Source organism: Armigeres subalbatus, chromosome 2, assembly GCF_024139115.2.
Source record: "Armigeres subalbatus isolate Guangzhou_Male chromosome 2, GZ_Asu_2, whole genome shotgun sequence".
NCBI classification, from domain to species: domain Eukaryota; kingdom Metazoa; phylum Arthropoda; class Insecta; order Diptera; family Culicidae; genus Armigeres; species Armigeres subalbatus.
The window spans coordinates 94,217,875-94,235,480 of NC_085140.1; the positions used below are offsets into that span (position 1 = coordinate 94,217,875).

Genomic DNA, 17,606 nt, shown 5'->3' on the forward strand with positions numbered 1-17,606 from the left:
GTCTGCAAGGTAACATTAATTATGTTTTATTTCTGAGACTGCTGTTGGTAGCGGGGACTAAATACGATGAATCCTTAATTACCACAACTTATTGCCCTAGCTAGAAAAATGGATTAGGCTAGGGCTCTGTTTGGTAGATCTTACACCGCAACACACTACGTCAAAGTGATCTACCGTGTTACGGGAAATCCAAACTACATGCGCTGTACTCTGGAAAAACTGCCGAAAATGTGCTAAAAAATGCCAAAGGGTTGTTTTGCCCCGGGGGTGCATTTTACCCCAGTTTCCCATAATAACTATCGTTTAAACATTTAGAGAAGTATATGATTGTTGCTAAAGCGCTTCTATTTACGAAACAGGTGAACTTTTTGACGAACACTCTTCATCAGCTTTTCTACAGATTGCTTCGTTACCTTACGACTCGCAGATGACCACATTTTTTTGAACTCATCGACAGATTGTGCTTCTCGGCCATTCCTCCGTTAGTGCTGCTTGATAATTGCCCACTATCGCTCGATTGGACGCAATTCAGGACAATTTGGTGGATTGACCTTTTACCGACGTAGTCTTTTCATCTGATCCAAGGTAGCAGTAGCGTAATGAGCAGATGCAAGGTCAGGCCAGAACAGTGGTGGGTGTTCACCCACCGTGTTCACATCGTGTTCACGATACAAAGGAAGAACCGGCTTTTTAATGCATTCTTTGCGATAAATTTCACCGTTGATGGTCCCTGTGGTGATAAACGGCAAACTTTTTTTTTCCCACAGTAACAAATTGCCTGTCACACAAGAACATTTTGACAAAATTTCTCCATGCCGATTGTTCTTCTGTCACCAGGCACCATTTCTCCGACTACTGCGTTATAAAACTGCGGTCCTGGTAGCGTCGTTGCAATATGTTTCGTCGTCCATCAAAATGCAACGATTTGGATTCATCCGCAATAACGGCAATAACGAATCGAGCATTCGGCAACGCTGCTTGGCTCGTCCCAACTGCGCTTCTTTTTGGCATTTTCTGCTTCTTGTACGTTTTAATATTGTTCACGTTTTGCACAGTTCCAACGGATACTCCGAGTTCTTGGTAATTTGACGGACCGAATTCGGCTTTTTGGTTAACAGAAGCTCCACACATTTCTTCTCCTTTCGCGGATTGACTGGGCCACTTCTGCACCTGGATCTCGGCAAGTCTTCTGCAGTATGCTCATCTCCAAACTTTTTGTAAACACCGGTTTTTGATTTTTTCACAGTCTTTGCCATTTGCCTACACGTTATTCCCTCATGGTACCTTTGGATAACCAAAATTCGAGTATCCTTATCGATTCGCTTTATTCTATTAAACACAGCCCGTTCTGCAACTAACAAAAAGCGACAGTTGTTTCTTTTTGAATTCAAATACACGATGAGAAAAATTCCTTCACCATTTAAAAGTGTCCTCTTTAAAAAATGAACAGTTCTTATATGGTGAAATATACTGCTTTCAAAGAGTACATGTCTTGGCTTTTTTGGAAAAACTAAAGAACCCACTTGCGAGTAGCCTTTTTATCTGTATTATTATGATTTTTTTAGTAATGAGTTCATCACAGTTCATCAGTTCATGCGAGGAGGCATTTGACATGAAACCGTCGATACGACTTTTTACAACTCGTCGGGAAAACTTCGATTGTCAGGAACAAATTGAAAACTGTCGCTAGTCGTATCTTTAATGATGATGAACAATGATCAATAGAGTGATTCAAATTTTGACTTTTTTGCCCCCCGATGCTTAAACGATTGCATTTGCCTTTTTATTAACCCACCTAAATTTTTAGCTAATTTGGATGTAAATTGAGTGAGCACGCGCGGTTTGAAGTTTGTATGAAAATTACTATGAAAGCAGTAACTTTCATGGAAAACCGTTTCCCAACGCTTCCCTTTAAGCTCAAATAATATATGAGTACATCGGCAACATAAGAAATTTTACAAGAAAACAGGCCGTCTTTGTTGCGAAACGATTTAATGCTCGCTAGAAAAATTAATAAGGAAATACTGAATCGTGGGAAATACAATTTAACATGTAAAAGAATAACATCAATATCAATAATGATCATTTTTGTTTTCTTCATAACTTTGCTTCCAAACGGCATATTGCTTCCCAACAACAATTGCCTTCCAACACAGAAAGTATTCTATGTATTCAACGTGTTGATTATATTTATATAGCTCATGAGCCACCTCACGGAAAGGTCTTCCATATGAGGGTCGAGCTTCACAGTAATTTCCATACAATCTTGTAATGACGTGTACACAATCAAATTACATCCAAAATTGATAAAAATGTAGGAGGATTATTAAAAAGGCAAATGCAATCGTTTAAGCATAGAGGGGGCAAAAAAGTAAGAATTTGAATCACTTTAATGATCATCTCTTCATTAGAAGCGTTGGAAGACTATACGGACCTCAGAAATCGATTTTAGCAGCATCGATAGCATGAGCAGGGAACATGAACTGGGAATGAAATAAATCAGCGATGTCCATGACAGTACTGTCACTGTCGCTGGCAGAATTCCTATGATCGTTTTAGTTTTTTTTTTTTTAACTAATTTTATTTGCTAATTATCTAATACATGCATTCATCTCTTAGACTAGGTGTTCCGTGTTTTCTTAACACTATCATCCTTATTTGCTATGTTACGCTTTTAGTTATTATTAATACATTTCAATTGCCTCTGGCAGTTAGAATTTTTTCCTCTGGTTGAATTGAACCATGTAGGAATTACAATGTTTTCAACTTAAACTAAACTTAACCTATTTTATACTAAGGGTACAAGGAGTTAATCGTTGCAATAGAAGATTGCAACGATTTTTGTCTAAAATTGAAATTATTTTGTTGGACATTTGTTGCAATGTCTCAATATTAGAAATTCTATGAAGTTCATTGGTACTATACCACGGAGGCAACTTCAGAATCATTTTCAAAATTTTATTTTGAATCCTCTGGAGTGCCTTCTTTCTGGTATTGCAGCAACTAGCCCATATTGGCACAGCATACAACATGGCAGGTCTAAAAATTTGTTTGTAAATCAAAAGTTTGTTCTTAAGACAAAGTTTTGATTTTCTGTTTATAAGTGGATATAGGCACTTAATATATTTGTTACATTTGGCTTGAAGGCCTTCAATGTGATTTTTAAAAGTTAATTTTTGATCTAGCAGAAGTCCTAAATATTTAGCTTCGCTAGACCAATTAATTGGAACCCCATTCATAGTGACAATATGTCTGCTAGAAGGTTTCAAATAAGAAGCTCTCGGCTTATGTGGGAAAATTATAAGCTGAGTTTTGGAAGCATTCGGGGAAATTTTCCATTTTTGCAAGTAAGTGGAGAAAACATCCAAACTTTTTTGCAATCTTCTACAAATGACACGAAGGCTTCGCCCTTTGGCTGAAAGGCCCGTGTCATCTGCAAACAAAGATTTTTGACACCCTGGTGGTAAATCAGGTAAGTCAGAAGTAAAAATGTTATACAATATGGACCCCAGTATGCTGCCTTGGGGGACACCAGCCCTTACAGGTAATCTATCAGATTTAGTATTCTGATAGTTTACCTGCAGCGAGCGATCTGATAAATAATTTTGGATCAGTTTAATGATGTACAGAGGAAAATTAAAATTCATCAATTTTACAATCAAACCCTCATGCCAAACACTGTCAAATGCTTTCTCTATATCAAGAAGAGCAACTCCAGTCGAATATCCTTCAGATTTGTTGAGCCGAATTAAGTTCGTAACTCTTAATAACTGATGAGTGGTTGAATGCCCATGGCGAAAACCAAATTGCTCATCACCAAAAATAGAATTGTCATTAATATGAACCATCATTCTATTTAAAATAATCTTTTCAAACAGTTTGCTTATTGAAGAAAGCAAACTGATTGGGCGATAACTAGAAGCCTCAGCTGGATTTTTGTCCGGCTTTAAAATTGGAACAACTTTGACGTTTTCCATTTATCTGGAAAGTATCCCAATTGAAAACATTTGTTGAATAAATTAACCAAAAAAGGATAAAGAGCTCTCAGGAAGTTTTTTGATAAGTATGTAGAAAAAAACCATCATCACCCATGGCTTTCATATTTTTAATTTTTCTAGTAGTAGATCTCACTTCATCCAAATTAGTTCCCATGAAGGGTCAAAAACAATCTCTTGATTGAGAATGTCTTCGAAGCTCCATGTAACCTGATCCTTAATTGGACTAAAATTATGGCACTCTCAAACTAATGAGCAAGTTTTTGAGCCTTTTCGCCATCTGCTAATAAAATTTTATTTCCCTCTTTAAGCGCTGGAATTGGCGTTTGAGGTTTTTAAGAATTTTGTTAATTTCCAAAAGTGTTTCGAACTGGGATCCAACTTCGAGACATTATTCTCAAAGTTGGTATTTCTCAGAATAGCGAAACGTTTTTTAATTTCATTTTGCAAATCTCGCCAAATAACTTTCAACGCGGGATTGCGAGTTCTTTGGTATTGCCTTCGCCTCACATTTTTAAGACGGATCAGTAGCTGAAGATCGTCGTCAATAATAATGGAATTGAATTTAATTTTACATTTAGGAATTGCAATGCCTCTGGCTTCGACAATTAAATTTGTCAAAGATACGAGAGCATTATCAATATCACTTTTGGTATCGAGAGGAATATCAACATCCAAATTCCTATCGATATACGTTTTATATAAATCCCAATCAGCCCTATGATAATTGAAAGTAGAGCTGATTGGATTATAAATGGTTTCTTGTGAGATTTCGAATGTCACAGGAAGGTGATCAGAGTCAAAGTCAGCATGAGTTACCAATTGGCCACACAGCTGACTTGAATCCGTTAAAACTAAATCAATTGTAGAAGGATTTCGACTGGAAGAAAAACAAGTTGGTCCATTGGGATATTGAATAGTATAATATCCCGCAGAACAATCTTCAAATAAAATTTTACCATTGGAATTGCTTTGAGCATTATTCCATGAACGGTGTTTGGCATTGAAGTCACCAATTACGAAGAATTTTGATTTGTTGCGAGTCAGAATTTGAAGATCAGCTTTCAACAAATTCTTTTGCTGCCCATTGCATTGAAAATGCAAGTAGCCTGCAATGAAGGAAAATTGTCCAAAATTTGTTTCAACAGAAACTCCCAAGGTTTCAAAAACTTTGGTTTCAAACGAAGAAAATAATTTATGTTTGATACGTCTATTAATGACAATGGCGACCCCACCACAGGCGCTGTCAAGACGATCATTTCTGTAGATAAAATAGTTTGGATCTCTTTTAATGGAGAGTCCTGGTTTTAAATACGTTTCAGTTATAATGGCAATATGCACATTATGAACTGAAAGGAAGTTGAATAATTCATCCTCCTTACCCTTTAGAGAGCGGGCATTCCAATTTAGAACTTTCACACAATTATTTGGATCCATTGAAACGGAGTCCGATAACAATTTTTTGTGTGTACTTTATACCAACCTGAACAGCTTCAGGAATGGTATTTGCTTTGAACATTGCATCAATCATGTGATGCAATTGTTCAGTTAAAAATCAAAATCGGAAGCAGTCATGCTACCTGAATCGGCAACATAACCGTTATTTTCCGTTGGGACATGGGTATAAACCTCATTTTGAGAAGAGAAATTTGGTCTACCAGCAGCGATGTTTGCATACGTAGGTACATTGGAAAATTGAATTTACTGAAGTGCTTGCTACCCGTTGACGAGCGGCAAAATTTGTTTGTGAATTGTGGTGGGTATGAATTGCTCGACCGGTAACCGGTTTCGAAATTTGAGCGTTTGAAAATTTCTACCCGTCGAATCTGGGATCCGATTGGAATTTCCCGTCATCAATTTTGCACGGAATTCAAAACTTTTGCGTGAAGGGCATTCCCAGAAATTGGATTTATGATTGCCCCCACAGTTTGCGCACTTAAATTTATTGGAATCTTCTCTCACAGGACATGCGTCCTTGGCGTGAGAGGTTCCACCACAAATCATGCATTTAGCATCCATGTGACAATGTTTGGTTCCATGACCCCACTTTTGGCACTTACGGCACTGGGTAGGGTTTTGGAAATTTCCCCAGGCCTGCGGAAATGTTCCCATGTAACACGGACATGAGACATAATACAGGCCTTTTCCAAACTTTTCATATTATTTAGTTCACTTTTGTTAAAATGAACTAAATAAAATTCTTGAGAAATGCCCCTCTGGGAAGTATCAGAATGGGATTTCTTTTTCATCTTAATTACTTGGACTGGTGAAAATCCAAGTAATTGAGAAATTTCAATTTTAATCTCATCCAGTGATTTGTCATCACTGGGGAGACCTTTCAAGACGACTTTGAACAATCGCTCAGTTTTGTCGTCGTATGTGAAGAATTTATGGCGCTTCTCAGTTAAATACTGAAGAAGACGTTTGCGATCGTCAAAGGATCCCGGCAAAACGCGACAGTCAGTCTTCCTAGCAATCTGAAATGAAACCTTGATCCCCAGAAGGTTACTCAAAATCTCATTCCGGAAGCCAGAAAACTCGGCAACAGATACAACAATTGGCGGAATCCTTTGCTTTTCGCATGAATCGAATCACCTGGGCTAGAGGTAGATTCGATTTGCTCAATTTCATCATTAATCAAATCGAACTGATTGCTCAGTTCGATTGGAGAAGAATTATTTCCGATATTAGAGTTAGAAGGAATATCTGAATTCTCCAGCTTCCTTCTATTTTTTTCCGCGCTTAGGCAGGACGGTCTTGAAACCTTGTTTCTTTGAAGGAAGTGGAGAATTCAGAGACTCCCTCTTCCTCTTGTTTTTATTAATGCTCATTGCTGAGCGTGGAGACGTGACCTTCTAAGAGGTTTTTTCCCAGAACGGTGTCCCTGCAGGATTACCACCGCTTGTCGGAATTTTACTTCCGCAAACGGGTCCAACGTAAAACGAAGGCACGGGTCCTTGCAAAGATCGTAACGGGATCAGTGGGTACAAATAGCGCTAAGAAGCACCGTTGAAATTAAAATAGCTTCGGGTAGTATTAAAAACTTCCTTCCGCAAAGAGAGAAAGAACCGCACAGCACGAAAGCACGATGCGGTCTGATGATCGTTTTAGTAGTTACATGGTATGACTCTCCTGGATTTGGACTTGATGTGTATTATTGTATTATTGTTGTGTATTATATAATTATTAACTGTAGCAAATTGCACTGTAAAGTCGCGTCGCATCGCACGTCGCTGTTACTCTGGCTTGCCCCTTACTCGCTATGTCTGGTGAAGAGTTGATCCCTCATATGTAGATTGTACTATCTTGACCAGTAAACGCAACCCACAAGATGCAGGGCAAATCATTTTGGATGGCTCAGAATTCGCGATTCGAGGCTTGAGCGAAAGACAAGTAAAACTGTACCACATGTGTTTTTGCGACTATTCGCAGATGAGCGATCTTGACAATACACAAAGAAAGTATTGTCGAAAATCTGACTAGATAAAGTAAAGTAATGCGCTTATAACCTACAGCTAAAAATCATCTTCTTCAGCCAAAATCTAACTTATTCGGCTTGAATTGTTCGTTGGGCCATGATCGGCATTCACGACACCGTAATTGATTACAACCGCAAGATTATTTTTCGAAACCCAGGAAACAAAAAATTGTCGAATTCCACGGGGCACCACCCAGGATTGTGTTTTTTGGTAAAAAAATCAATCTCTGAAAATTTCAGCTCAATCGCTTGTTGCATAAGCTGGCGCATTTGTTTTGAAGTTTGTATGGGAATTTCAACCAAAATATATAGGAAAATACACCTCCGACGCTCATTCGATCTGGAAATTGGTTCTGATTGCTCGATTAAGCTCAGAATTGCAAAGACGGTTGTTGGTATGTTACAGAACAATTCCACAGAACATTGTACTATGATTAAATGAACTTTTATATACTTTTCAGCCGACACGATTCGATAAAATTAATCCAAAAGTACACAAAACAGCCCCTAATAAATCACTCGCCCACTGCAAGCCGAATATACCTCTGCACTTGCCACGAGTTCATGCGGAATTTGTTGGAATTTTTGGGTTAGGTTCGAGAGGCAGAGGTCCGTCTTGGTTAACGAGCTGCCAATGTGATAGATAGGAGAAAGCAACTGATGGAATTTCTAATTGGATGTTTGGAAACGCGCTTTATAGTTCATTTCCAATTCTAGCAGATTACTGTTAGAATATTCAAGTTGAAGGTATAGGAATTGAGATGGAAACGATAGCGATTGCTAGAACATGAGAAATATAGAGAAAGATACAAAGTAGAAGAATGGAACGGACCTGGGATTGAACCCACGACCTCCTGCGTATGAGGCAGAAGCAGTAGCCAAATGACTTTTTTTTTCTGTTAGAATTTCTTAAGTTTTCCAATGATGCTACAATTGCTGTCATTTTCATTCGATACATACAGGGTAGTCAGTGAGCAGGTCCGACGAACTTCGTTTTGCCCAAAATTGATTTATTCTCTGATTAATTCTTGAGTTATGAAAAAAAATGATGCTTCATTTGTATGGGAGCCTCCCGTCCCAAAGGGGGGAGGGGTCTGAAACCATCTTTAGAACCTTCCCCGGCTCCAAAAACCTTTGCATAACAATTTTCACGCTGATCGGTTCAGTAGTTTCGGAGTCTATAACGTTCAGTTCAGTCAGTTCAGAGACAGACAGAAATTCATTTTTTTGTATATAGAAGATTATTCTAGTACAAAACATGGAAAAACATCGTTTACTATATTTTAAGTGCATTTAGGCTTTTACACGTACCGTTTGAAACTATTTGATGAACTATCCAGCTTTGTCAGAAGTATAATGTACGATATGAAAATGAAATTGAAACATGATTTCTTTAATGTCGAGTCTAGACCTCGGTTATCAATAATGGAAAGCAACATGCCACATGAATAGACGCTGCTGGGAAAACCAGCGATTTGGTTCTATTTTACTCAAAATTCAAACTAGAATAGAGTTCGATGCGCCTCGCGTGGTATAATATAACTATAGACAAGCCTGCTCTTTCTCTTGCTCTAAGGCAGCCTGTTTTGCTTCGACATATTTCTCTAAAACGATCGTTTGCTTAAGAGGGTTTCTATCTTTGAAGTCATAATCATGCCATTTTTGTAGTTTTTTTATTGGTGCAGTTGAAATTTCACGCAGTTTAATGAGTTACATCTTTTATGGTCAAAATTACGAACTTGTCGAACTTAATACCAACTTGTCCTGAAATCAAATCATTCTCGTATTCTAGCACTTCTCTGCATCATAGGTAATTAAAAACTGAGAAAATGCTGTATTCAATCTAATACTAATGTGCCTCACAAACGAATAAATCCACTACTAATTGCAATCCCCAATTCCTTTTAAGTATAATCCAATCAACTAACAAGTGGTAGCAAGAATTGCTCACTCATTCTCTGTGAGTTATAAAAGTTTGACAAAAAGTGAGACTTGAATTTACCAACCAGATTAGCCATCGACTGTTTTTCTACAGTTCAATTGATCTTTGATAAGTTTCAAAGGAAAATTCCTAATGAAATGGCATTGTTTACAACATCCCACCACGGTTGGATAACGCGCGGTCACCATGTGAAATCGTGTAAATATGTTTTTGACTTCAACTACCATTTGTCAACGGTAGCCAGTTTATACGTCGGAACAATATGATAACGGCAGCCTTCTTATCGGAACAAATTTCTCGCTACCGAATGGGAAGTACCTTTGCCTACAATATTTAAAAAAAAACTGCAAATCGGCATGTTTGACCAAGTAGATGCCGGTTTTGACGTAAGAACAGTAGCGTAGCGCCACATGTAGTAGACCAATTTGCTTAGCACTCCCGTGCAGGCAATTGTCCACAGTTGTTGAACAACGTGGCATGCGCGAGACACAGAAGCTCCGCCACTTCACTCTTCAGGAAAAGGTTCACCATACCTTTGTAAGACTTACAGACAGCTTCAATAGCATGGAACCAATTGACTCAGTCTACCTTGTCCTTAAAAATCAACTGATTAGAAAAGTATGATAAAAATCATATTGTATAACACTTGACCACTCAAAACAAAAGCAAACGCTCACTAATTGGGAACAAATTTGCATTGGGCCTAATCGATATCAGTGGCAATGGGACGTCGGTAATGCTGAATCGATCACGCTTCAAAATTCAGCAGAGCACATTTCCCGCTCGTGGTGCAGAACAATCAATGGGTTATCATTCGTCATCGGGATGCTCGACCCATGATAGAAAGTACTGTCATGATGGGAAAGAATGCGTGGGCTGAGATACGAATTATAAGTGCATTCCTTATGAATGATTCGAAGCTATGGCATTCATTCGTTGGCTGAACCTTTCGAGTGGCATCCTCGGTTGATCAAGTTAAAACGGGTTAATACTAATCTGCTAAAACGGTTGGATATGCTTCTGAGAAGGTGACTACCGGTAATAGGAAAAAAAATCAGTTGGATTGTTTAGTCAAACTGTTTCTAATTTTGTGGGTTGGTCTGGTGTTTTAACTGAAGTTCCACTTCGTATATCATGTACGTGTAGGTGTAACATTTATTATCTTGAACTTTCCACAACGATTCGTTTTACAATGAGGTTTGTAATTGTTATTGAACAATATTGAAAAAACGATCAAGAATTCGTGAACTAAAAACAATATTTCAGAAATCATGAATCATACCACGTTATCTGGTTTTCGCGAATTTTATTGACACCGTGACTGATGTTTCCGAAATCATGATTCGAATCGTGGTGCATTTTTGCTAGATCATTCGATTCGGGCACGTTCTAATTAATGATTGACATTTTTTACACCAATCCAATTATCTAGTTTGATCAGACACACTTCGCGACTAGTGCCTTTATTATTACATTTTGTACCTCTATCGCACTTTGTATCTTTTTCGCACTTTGTACCTCTACTTATCGGCTATATCGTACTTTGCACCGCTAACCTACATGATCGCTTCGCTGTGACAATTGTCTATCCATTTTGACAGACAATATCGTATTGTTCAGATTTCTTCGAAATCAAATATATTCGAAGTATAAAAATACCCTCATTAAGGGTTAACCGTATTTAATGACATTTTTTAATACTAATGAAAAATAAATCTGGTACTCAGACATCCCAAATGGCTATATCTAAACTAGGATAGGACCTCTGGCCCATTGCCTTGGGGATGGCAATGTTCTTTAGGAGGAATAATTGACACCGACTTTTGCTCATTTATTGTGGACCCAGATACTACGTGTCACGCCATTTTGAGCGTTGCTGACTCCTAATGCAGATTGTAAGCAGAAAAAACCGGATTTCACATTTCAAATTGTTTCCTAATCAGTTTAAAATCCATTGATTCCAACGCGATGGCAAGCTCGGCCCGGTTATAAATAACATAACCGAAGGCTTCATTTTCTTCGTTCCAAAGCAATACAATGTCTTTCTTTTTTATTATTATCATCTTTTTTGACTTATCGGGGACGATTTCTGCTCGCAAAATGATAAGAAATTGCCTTCTGCTTCAGCTTATAGGTTTTTATGCAAACTTATACACAAATCAAGCGATAGCGCCATAAAACGCGGATGTAAACAAAGACAACGATTCCGTGACAATAATGGGAAAGAGCACCCATTGCTGATGTGTTGACTAAGATTGGCCTGATTGGCTATAAATAATTTTCTTTCGGGAGTGCAATCGATCGCAAATAGGTTGTTCTGTCGAGATTGAACACTGCTGAAATTTCCAAAAATGAACAATTGACGGATGGGACATATCTTTCAATAATGAGATGAGTTTTGTGTCCTTTATTCAAAAGTCGGATGATACAGTTCAAATTACAAACTCAGATTTAATTATTGTACTTTTTAAGTTCAATGCCTAAAGAATTGTTTATTATGAATACTGTTGTAAACGATTTTATGAAGCAATGGAATGACGATGGAAGCTGTAGCATTTGCCAGGAAATGTCAAATTCTGTAGTTTCCGGTACTGATAGAAAAATAAAATTATCATTAAGAATTAAGATATCTGAATTCTATGAAAGAAACCAATTCCTCAACAAGGAGACTAATCGTGGTACAAGGCGATATTTTGCAACGGGATTTGATAGATGAAAGCCATACGCGTTATGGTTCTTTCATCTCGTGCTCTTGAAAAAAAATATTGGAAAAGCACGTGGTTTACAAAATGGCCGATTTCTGGCTTTATTGTATAATCACCTTAACCATCCAACAATATCGTGTTGGATTATTGATGCAAATATAAAGTCGACGATATTTATATTTCTGCTAACAATAGCCGTATGAAATCAGTGAATCTTTTTAAATCCTTTAATAGAACGATTTTACGATTCCCGGTTTATCAATGAAAAAGCAATCATCCAATCATCCATAAACCATTAATACTTCAACCGTTATTTTTATACCTTCGTCTTTGGCATCGGAGAGGCATATTTTATCGCTTGCAATAAACATTCAATCAATCCATCAAACTGATATAAGCGTTACAAAGACATCGGATGGTGGGTGGAGCACAAGTGGGTACTCGCCCATTGTCCTTGTGCTGAAGCACATCGCTTGCACATCCCCACAACGGCTAGGAACGATAGGGTCGCTAGAAGGAAGCGGAAGCAGACACATGAAATATGGACTGGTTTTATTGGCCAAAAGTGTGTTCTACTTTATTTTATCGCTTTACCAAATGCGACACCCATATTGAATTTCGTCTCGAATCTGTTCGAACGACATCCCGCCCTTCCAGGTGCAACTGCGACACGCCGGCGACTGATTCATCAATCAGCTACACACGTTCCGGACGTGACCCACAAGAAATTGTATACTTCTGTGATCTGATCTCAATCCTTCCACGCATGTGTGCATTTGTTTGTCTGTCTACAAAATACTTACGATGGTCTTTCGTTTTTCTCATTCTTTACAGCCCCTGCAGCTGCGAGCCGTTTCTAGTCCGTCACTCACAGAACCAACGCCACCGGCGGCGGTTCTCGCTCAACCGGACGGCAACCATGTGGCCAAAATCGCAGATTCTCGAAACCATCAGCACAAGACTGCATCGCTGAACGCCAACCAGAGGAATCTGCATCACTCCCAGCACGGTTGGTTTCGCTTTCCATAGAAGCATCACTTCTTCAGTTGATTCTAAATTCTCATTATTTTGTTTTCTCGCAGCTACTGAGAGTGTATTGCAGAAATTCAAAAAGACCTTCTCCCAGTTCAAACCGGCCAAAGCAGGGTCCTCGGCGTTGGGGCCTGCCCACAGCAATAGCCAAAGTAGTAGCACCAGTAGCAGCAGCAATAGCAATCATCCGCATCACCTGCTTGTCAACAGCAACGGAATGAGCGTCGATGGAGGAAGTCAGGACAGACCAGTTCTACCACCACCGCAGCAGCAGCAACAGCAGCACCACCAGCAAGCCAGTCACCGGTTCGGTCCGTTGATATGGCGATCGAGCAAGGAGCGGCGGAAAACCAAGTCCCACCGGCGAGATAAGTGCAACAGTGGCGATTCGGGCATCCAGGTCGAACTGGAAGCCGACGAGCAGCTGCTGCCGGAGGCGGGGATTGATGGAACGGTGAGTTTGGGAGACATGTAAAATGAATTACATATTTGGGCAGCTACATTTTTAGCCACAAAATATGATTCAAAACCTAATTTTTTAGGAATTAATCACACAGTCAACCACGATGAATAGTTTATTTTTAATATTAAGGCATTTAAATTGCCCAACCCTACCAGGTAAACCATCTTCTGGAGAACCTGGTAGGAGGTAGGAGGTAAACAGGTTGAACAGCAAGGGCCCGAGGAAGCTTAACAGATTGTAATTGGGCAGCTTGTACACCAAACCACCACGAAGGCCCAGTAGGGCTATGACATGTTTTGGACACAGGCTAGCTCCGGCTGAGGATGTTTTGACTCGGGACGGTTGGTAAACTGTTGTCCGACCGCGTCGAAAACCAAACTATTTCTCGAACTAGTTGTTGCTTTGTTCGGCAGATTCAAGTAATCGGCTATCCTATAGATCTCTTCTACTAAGAGCTTTAGATAATCCTGAGCGAAAATTTATTGAACGTTAACTTTTGGGGGAGGGTTTTGCATTGGCCTAAATAAGGGGGGGGGGGGCTGGACTCCCCAGACCCACTCGTGCCCCCCAGAAAATTTGAAAATTGAATTCCAAAATAGTCAATTTTCATATAGGGGGAATGACGGCTTTGGCAGGTTTTGTTCTATTATTGTCAGGGGGTTTTTATTACTTGATTATGCTCAAATTTGGCATATCAAAGAATATTGTGGCCAAATTTTATAAAATTTGGTCAACAAAAACCCCCAATACTAGAACAAAACCTGCCAAAGCCGTCTTTTACCCTACCACAAAAATATTTCCTTATTGCATCGCATGTCTTCTTTGATAAATTTTTCGGCAAAGTATCGAACTTGTCGTCGCAAAATGTCAAGTCCAAATAATATATTGCCTGATTTTCTCAAAATTGGACGCGGCGTTACCTTAAGGAAAGGTACCGCCAAGCTTTCTGCACCCCGTTTACTTGATTCTTATGGGTGGATAGTATTGAGTGAATAGTGAATGGTTTGGCGCGGCCGTACCTTTCGACAGTGATTCGCCGCGTGAAGCTTTGTGCAAGTACCAATTTGGGAACATTACAACAGCCGCGCAGTGTGTCACATCGAGAGAATCTGACAATAGATTTTTCAGATCTTTATTGCCAATCACTTTCATTGCCAATAATTAATTAAGTGTTAGCAAAGCGTGATAACATCCTGGTTTATTCATTCAAGCAAGTTAATAAACAAGATTGTTATTCATATTCATTCCTGTTCTGACATCCAACTACCATGAGATTCAACCGAAGCTGGAACATATCCTTAAAAAAACGGTCAGAATTTAATGAATAATCGTGACCGTTTAAAATATTATAAATAATAAATAATATAAAATAAAATATTATTATTGTATGCTTCTAAATCCAACCAGAGAGTTCAAACGATGATTCTATTGTAAACATTTCCAAAATCTAAAAGAGAGATTAGAATCAAATTATTCAAGTAGGTATGTTATGAAACAGTTGATCAAATTCTTATATTTTGTTTAGTAGAATGTCCTTACAAGTCCAGATGTTTAGTTTCCACTGTTCTACAAAACTTGGTCTCTTGTAACATAGCAAATATGCCTTTACCAATCTTACTAACGTAGATCTGAGCAAATATAAAGTTGTGGAATAAGGAAGAATAGTTTTTTTTAATAGACTAGGCTAGGTGTACCAGTTGTGGCTATAGCACCAGTTGTCGCACTAGTGCTTTATATGCGAAATGGCCAATCAAATCACCGCAAACTAAGTTCAAATCGATAAAGCATATTCATATGATACGATAACACTTTTGATTTTCTCCCAAACAAGCAAAGCATAATTGTAAAAATTGATTTTGCTTAATTTTTAACGTCCTTTGCACCAGTTGTGGCACTAGTGGTCCCTATTTGGCCAGTCCCATAAGAAAACAATGGGATTTGCCAAATAAGGAACCAAAATTAAGAATAGTGCCACAACTGGTGCATGCGTTCCTATTATGGATTAATTAATTTTGAGGGTAATAACAAATTTTATTGTGGTTTTCACAGCTGTACTAAGGAGCAGAAAGTAAAATCTTTCGCTTGATATATAAAGTCCACCCACATGCCTTTTACTTATTTTTTTAAAAATAGTTGTTCTTATGTATGGCGACAATTGGTACACCCACCCTACTTGAATGCATAGTAACAAACCAATAAAATAATAAAAATCACTCTAATTTAAAAAAGTTGAATGATTCCATTTTTTTTTCATTTTAGGGCCCTTTCAAATTCCCACTAACTATGCTTAATTACAGAAATTTAAAACTCTGACGTGACTGACAAGAATTTTTCACAGTATTTGTAGTTCCTGTTGAAAATCTAAGTGAGCTCGGGGGACAGTCGTATTTTATTCTCTTTCTGGATAATAATTATTCAGCTGCTTCACGAGTAGTGTGCATGATAAGGAATAGATGCACACTACTCGCGATGGATGCAGTTGCGACATCGGAAAATGGTAGAAAATTTGATTGTCGCCAGGCCTTTTTTTGGCTTTTCACGGGAAGAACAAAATCAGGTTTATTCACAAAATCTCATTTAAATTCGGTTTTCACGTCTCCTTCATTCAATACTTTAATAACACCTTCCGGATCTCAATGATTTTTTTTTCTAAATCCTTCAAACATTTCCAGAATTATAAAACAAAGAAATAATCGACAAAAATCTTACAGAATCTCAAAAATTAGTGCAGATATTAATATTTTTTCACTAGTTTTTTACTTGGTAGGCTCAGTCATGTATGACGTTTTGCGGAGCCGTAATTCTTTATTAAATTATTAAACTATCCTAATGATGGAGATTGCCTTTATTTAATTTTTATAGGCCCCACAATATCAACAAGTCATCTTCGTTTTTACTTTTATTAAGTTAGGGATTTTCCTCACCAAAAAAGATGTTTATTCATTCAAAATATGTTTTTTATTTATTTGGAGCGAAAATAACCCACGCCCTCCTTTCTCCGTTAGCCCTAACGTGATTAGTGCACGGCCCTCGCAACCCTCAAAGTGCTGTCAAAAATCGGAATAACATACAATTATCATGTAATTGGGCAGAATTTACGGCCTCTTTATTTAATCGTTTTTGAAGTTTTCTGTATATCATACAAACGTAAATGGAGAGATCCAAAAATTGCAAAGCTGAGTAAGAAAATTTTATTTAATTCATTAAAATACAATGAAATACGCTCAAACCAGATACGATTAAAGGACATCGCGATTAAGGATCCTAGGTCCACACCACTTTCCAGATAAAGACAAGGGCTGAAACCCTCTATAATAAAGAATAAAAAAAAAGTCTGCACCACGCATTTATCTATAACTAGCGAAAAATACCCAGCTTTACCCGGGTGTTGCGAATGTCACAATGAACTATTTGCAGCACCGCACTCTAGATCAATCTCCGTGCGTTTGTTTTGTTTTCCTCAACATCATACCCAAAGTTGTATTCTAATGATTTTCTACATTTCCCCGTCAAATTCACCAGCTTTTTATATATACAAACCTTGCGGATCCCAAAACGTATTGGTTAGGGGAAAAATCATGCCAATCGGTCAACCCGTTCGCGAGTTAAATCGTCAGGAAAGAAATAGAAAAAGATTAGTACAATTAATATGAAAATACTAGCGAAACAAACCCAGCTTTACCCGGGTGTTGTCACAATGAACTATTGGCAGCACCGCACTCTAGATCAATTTCCGCCCGTTTGTTTTGTTTTCCTTAACAGCTGACCCAAAATTGTATTCTAATGATTTTTTACATTTCCCCGTTAAATTCATCAACCTTTTGCAGATACAAACCTTGCGAATCTCAAAACGAATCGATTAGGGAAAAAATCTTGCAAATCGGTCAACCCGTTCGAGAGTTAAATCGTCAGGAAGGAAATCTCAACTCATTTTTATTATATAGATGACACGTATTGACGAAATCACACCATTACTAGACATCAGTTTAAT

At 38.2% G+C, this 17,606-nt stretch overlaps 1 protein-coding gene across 1 annotated transcript in view; it reads left to right on the forward strand.

The window, feature by feature from the left end:
• Nucleotides 1-17,606, forward strand: part of LOC134210055 (uncharacterized) — a 923,126-nt gene that overhangs the window by 894,663 nt on the left and 10,857 nt on the right. The window contains exons 11-12 of the mRNA XM_062686079.1: nucleotides 12,955-13,129; nucleotides 13,203-13,606. Coding sequence (XP_062542063.1) covers nucleotides 12,955-13,129; nucleotides 13,203-13,606 — 579 coding nt within the window. The remainder of the gene's footprint in view (nucleotides 1-12,954; nucleotides 13,130-13,202; nucleotides 13,607-17,606) is intronic.